Genomic DNA, 6,000 nt, shown 5'->3' on the forward strand with positions numbered 1-6,000 from the left:
TAAAATGGATTCAACATGGATATCATAGAGTTCTGGGCCTTATTTTGCAGGAGGTACTTGTTAGAGAATAAACATTGGTCTCACTGTCTCAGAGGCCATATATCTCCTTGTTCAGAAAGCATGAAGCCTGAAGTTTGGTCCCACATAAGTTATAATCATGAGAAAGTGAAAAATCCTGCACAAAGCATTATCCTCTTCTATAAATGATAACAGCTATCTGCTCTCTTCCTCATAATTTTGACATTTGTGTGGTATTTTAGTCTGACTTGCTCATTTTAAGTTTTATACAACCCTGCAAAGTGGGTGGACTTTTTTTTAATCCCCATAAAGAAACAGGCTCAGAAAGAGGAAACAACTTGTCCGCCCTCATGCTATTTGGAAGCGATAGAGCCAGGACTACCCTTTTAGATCCACCCATAAGCTTGCCACCAGACCGGGTTGTGGGATTTTTAAAAATCGCTTTCCACATTTGAATTTAACATCAGCTGTGCTTTGATAATTTATGTCCTATTTTTGTGATCACAAATTTGCAGGTTGAATTTAGTGTCACTCTGAGTATGTGTGAGTTGTCAACATAGCAAGATAAATAGACCTTGTCTTTCAAATCTAAACAGTTGCTGGATTATACTATTGTTGGTTTTAAATTCTAACCAGAAGTGCTCTTCATTCTGAAAATGCTGCCTTGTAACTGAGTTGTTTCCTCTTTCACAGCATATGAGCTATTTGCATTCATCAGTCACATGGGAACATCCACAATGAGTGGTCATTATATTTGCCATATCAAAAAGGAAGGAAGGTGAGTCATTTTTAGAAGGTAAATGATAGCTATGATTTATTGAGTACCTACTAGATGCCAGGCACTCTCCTAGGACATTGTATGTTATCTCATTTGGTTCTCACATTGGTCTTGTAAAGGGTACATTGTTAATGCCCTTTTACACATCAAGACACTGAGACTCAGGGAGGCTGAATAGCTTGACCTTAGCTAGTAAGTAGCTATGTCAGAGCTGGTATTCAAAGCCACTTTCAACTATCATACCAAGGTGACTTACTTCCCAAAATAAAGATGCATCCTGCAGCAGAATGTATGCTGTAATTGGAACCTCCCTAGGATTGCCATATTTAGCCAACAAAATGAAACAAGATAAGAAAAACCAGGATGCCCTATTAAATTTGAATTTCAGATAAATAATGAATAATTTTTTAGTATAAATAAATTTCAAGTATTCTATGTCCCAAATATTATATGGGGCATGCTTATACTGAAATTAATTATTGCTTACCTGATACTCAGATGTAACTGGGTAACCTGTGTCTTATCTGGCAGCTCTAAACCTTCAGTGCATTGCCTTACTACAGCCTTACAGTTGGCTTCTCAGCCTTCTTAAGTAGAATTGTTAAGTGTATGGTGAACCGGGAATGAGACAGTTGTGGAATGAAAGACTGCTGCTTTCCTCAGAACCTTCTCCCTGGGCTGGATCCCTACAGGCCCCACTGGTGCCCTTCCTGCAGCTCCGTACTGAGTGGCCTGTGGGTTGGCACTTCTGCTTGAGGGCAGTGCTCAGGCCATGTGGATGCTGGAGAAATGCCTGAGTGTGGCCTCTTGCTCCATGGCTCCCACTGCAGGACTGGCCATTTCCCACCTGGACTCCATTGTGTTCTTTTGTGGTGTGTCTTTTAGTTTTGTCTTCTTGACTTGATTGATAATATAGTTGAGCACAGCAATTTATCTTTTTTTTTTTAGATGGAGTTTCACTCTGCCCAGGCTGGAGTGCAATGGCACAATCTCAGCTCATTACAACCTGCACCTCCCAAATTCAAGCGATTCTCCTGCCTCAGCCTCCCAAGTAGCTGGGATTACAGGCATGCGCCATCATGTCCGGCTAGTTTTGTATTTTTAGTAGAGATGGGGTTTCGCCATGTTGGTCAGGCTGATCCCGAACTCCTGACCTCAGGTGATCCACCCGCCTTGGTCTCCCAAAGTGCTGAGATTACAGTTGTGAGCCACCGTGCCCGGTTGGGATTTAATCTTTGTCGTGAATTCTTTTTATTACAAACACAATAGCTCTTTTAAAAACACTTTATGGAATGAAGTCAAAGAAAATAAAGTAAAAATTCTTTTTAAAAGAAAAATAGCTTAATTATAATTTTTAAAGCAATAAAATTCATTGTAAATAATTTATAAATATAAAAATATACAAAGAATATGTACTCTGGAAGCCTAACAATAACCATTGTCTACATTTTGATATATTTTTCTTTGTTGTATTGGCTCATTGGAAGAAAGTGTATATATGTCTATATGCACACATATTACATATAAATATGCACATGTATTTACAACTTAACTAAAAGCTTAAAATATGTGCAGAGTACATACAATTTTTTACCTGTGTTTTCCCATTTCATATTATATCATGATTATTTTCTCACTTTGACAAATATTCTTTGAATAAATTTTAATAGTTCTATAATAGTTCACTGCATGGATTTTTTTAAAATTCTGGTTTTAAGCTAGTTTTATACCTAAGACTGAAATAAGCATTGTTGTACATAATTCTTTCACTCAATTTCTCAGGCTATGTATGGATTTCTATAAAGGGAGTTATGGGATCAAAGGTTAAAATGTTTGGAGGCTCCAGATACATTTTAGTAACTACTTTTTGATTGAGCTTAAGAATCAAAAAGTAGTTGTAGCTGGGTATAATGGCATGTGCCTGTGTTCCTAGCTACTCCGGAGGCTGATGCAAGAGGATCCCTTGAGCCCAGGAGTTTGAAGCTTCAGATTGTGCTACCATACAGCCTAAGGAACAGAATGAGGTCTCTTAAAAAAAAAAAAGTGGTTGTAATTCCCTACCAGCATTCTGTTCCTTTTTATACAACGAACTTGAGTATAGTATATTAAAACATCATGGTTAAGTATTGTGTGACATATGGTTTAGTAACTTCTCTCTGTAAAGTTTCCTGGAACTGACTGAAATCCATCAAATGCTTCTGTCTTGTTTCAGATGGGTGATTTACAATGACCACAAAGTTTGTGCCTCAGAAAGGCCCCCTAAAGACCTGGGCTACATGTACTTTTACCACAGGATACCAAGCTAAACCTCAAACATAAAAGTTGGCAAGAAGAAGCCATACGCCTTTTTAATTTGCCAAAAAAAAAAAAAAAAAAAAAAAGAAGAAGAAGAAGAAGAAGTTGAAACAACCAGACATGAAGGAATACATGTGGTATTTATAGTTTATTTAAAGAGCACAATCAGTTGACACCTTCTGAAATAGAACTGGGAAGAAATTTCTATTAGTGATGATACACTGTTATATTGTAGATAGTTTTTATAAATGTTCAAAAAGAGGATGATATTTAAAAACAAAAAAGTATTCATATTGCTGGTGGAGGATCTGCCATCAGCACATCAGAAATGGAGATGTGCCCCCAGCCCTCTATTTTGCTTTGGGGGTCAGTGGTAGTGGCCTCCGGAGAAACCAAATAATGTGGCCAGTGGTGTGGCCTTACCCACAGCAAATGAAAAGCCCACTTGTGTTTCATATAGAAAATCAGCAATTGGAGGGGCTTTATTTGTGACATATTTTTTTCATGACATACAGTAGTTTCTGATGTATCCATGTAGATACTATGCTCTGTCCATAATAGAGCCTCTGCAATGAAAGATATTTTTAATTTAAGTCGTATCAAAATTCATAATATGATTGTGTGAATGTGTGTGAGAGTGACTGAGAGTGTGAGACTTACTAGAAAAGGGAGTCTACTAGAAAATCTGTGACAAGTTGGTTTTTAAAGGCTGAGCAGTTGGTATTAAGCATATCTGAAAAAAGCAAGTAAATATTTTCACAAAACTATGACTCAGGAACCTTCGAGAAGATTAGTTCCCCACTTAGATTTTAAGGAGTAAAAAAAAGGGCTGAGTTATGCCTTTAAGTGCTGTCAAGAATTCACTTGGGTTTGGGACATTTGCTGGTGTAATGCTAGATGCCCACAGCAGCATAATATTGTACTTTGTCAAAGGTAGGTAAATTCTCTGTTTCTCAGCAGCCCCTTTCCCCAAAAGGTATGGTGTTTATTTTTAGTTAAAATAGCTAATCTCTTTTTACCATCTCACATGATAACTCTTTGGAGTCATGTCACGTGCCCCAAATTTGTCTGTGATTTTCCTGTCTCTGAGCTCTTTATCTGCCTCCATTTCCTTGTTTTTCTGGGGCCGTAGTCTCATCTCTGCCCTTTTTTGGTTTATCACCTTCTGACTTGTCTTTACTGCTTATCTGATGTGACCGACAGTGTGATCTTGGACACTCTAAGGATTTTAGATGCAAAGAAATTTTATATAGACTATCCTTTTCATTTTGGTTATTTCAGCATTTTAGTTGCAACCTGGGATTAGATTAGAGTTTCCAATGTGATGAAAAGTGGAATGATAGCATTCTGTAATTTCTATAATTTTCCTACTGGTCTGTACCAAATTCTAGAGTCTCTGGAGTTGCTATTTCAGATTATTCGGTCAAATGAAAAAGGATTTATTGCTGCCTGTTTAACATGTATTTGTTTGGTTGAAAGGGTCTTTTTAGAAACTGTAGGAAAATAAACAGAACAACCAGGTGAAATAAAGCACAGACATTGGATTAGGATGTAGTGAGTTGTGAGCAATCAGGATTCTGGGTATGTTGGGGGGCCCTGTCTCATAGGTGATCCTTTGGTGCCATGTGAGCGAGGGACATGGTGTCTGAGGTCCATGGCCTGGAGACCTGGGTGCTTCTCCTAGTTGGCTGTGGACCTTGGGCAAGTCCTTCATCCTTCTTGTGCCTCACTGTCCTCATCTGAACAATGGTGTGATGACACCTGCCCTTCTTTCCAATCATGCTTTGAGATACAGTGAGATTGGTTACAGTGAACTTTCAATGAGTAGAATGTGGTGTGCCGTGGTGGGTCATAGTAGACTGCCTTTTCTCCTCTGATGTTTTCCTCAATTTGGGAAAAAATGACATTGGCAGAAGGAGGGAGCTCACGGTGCAGTACTTTTCTACTAAAGTGTGCCCACTGGTGTCACCTCCTAATGTTGACTTGGATTTCCTAAAGCAGTCCCACTCTGTTATGAGAGTCACTGACTCCCGTGGACATCCCCACACTAAGCAGCCTTACAAAATCCAGTCCCCTTAGGGCAGAGGGAGTGTCATAGAATAATAACTCCAAACCCGCATCAAAAATGGCTTGTTTTCAGCGATGTTATAAAGCAAAGACCTGTTTTTTGGAATTGGGGGTGACCGAGGGGTTTGGGTTGAAATGTGGATAAAGACAGCATGTGTATTTTGAATAAAATAAAAATTTTGTAATAAAACTTTGAAAAATCAGTGGTGTAAAATCAATATTTAAGACTATAGGCTATAAATCGTTTGATTTCATTAACTAGCCCTTTTGATGCCTAGACATATTGTAAGAAATTCTGCTATGGCTGCCTTTTCTTCTGCCTCACAACACAAAGGGCTATTTCTACAAGGCAAAGTTTTGTATATGTGCTATTCTTTACTTCAGATTGAGAGCTGGGAAAAACTGGAGTAAATAATGGGTTTCTTACTTGCTTAAAAACGTATTTATATGTGTATCTCAATATATACAAGGCAGGTTCCCCTATAAAAGTCTGGAATGTACTGCTTAATTTTACACTTGTGTAGACACAATTACTTGTGAGTGAAAAGTGGAATAACGTGTGGATTGTGTCAACTCATTATCAGTCTGTTAGGAGTCCTCTATGTGAGGCATGGTGGTCTAATTGTGAAATTCTCACTGTATATGGGTGTCTGTGAAAGACAGCACTTTCTTCCTGTAAATATCTTTTGATGTTCATTTGTGTAGATTTCCAATGAATGTGTCTTTGGAAAAGGTAATGTATCAAAGTTTTTATTTTGCCAGTTGATCTAAATTCCCATATAACCAATCAGAAATCCAGTTTGGTTCAGATTGGGATTTTCTTGTAAAGGAAAAAAAAAAGT

General features: G+C 38.0%; 1 protein-coding gene across 1 annotated transcript in view; it reads left to right on the plus strand.

Annotated features, from left to right (window-relative positions):
* The window catches only part of LOC105489963 (ubiquitin specific peptidase 13), a 130,402-nt gene extending 127,213 nt beyond the window's left edge, over positions 1 to 3,189 (plus strand). The window contains exons 20-21 of the mRNA XM_011755135.3: positions 712 to 796; positions 3,009 to 3,189. Of these exons, the coding sequence (XP_011753437.1) occupies positions 712 to 796; positions 3,009 to 3,102 (179 nt within the window). The 3' untranslated portion in view covers positions 3,103 to 3,189. The remainder of the gene's footprint in view (positions 1 to 711; positions 797 to 3,008) is intronic.
* Positions 3,190 to 6,000: the final 2,811 nt, after the last annotated feature.

Source organism: Macaca nemestrina, chromosome 2 (assembly GCF_043159975.1).
Source record: "Macaca nemestrina isolate mMacNem1 chromosome 2, mMacNem.hap1, whole genome shotgun sequence".
NCBI classification, from domain to species: Eukaryota; Metazoa; Chordata; class Mammalia; order Primates; family Cercopithecidae; genus Macaca; species Macaca nemestrina.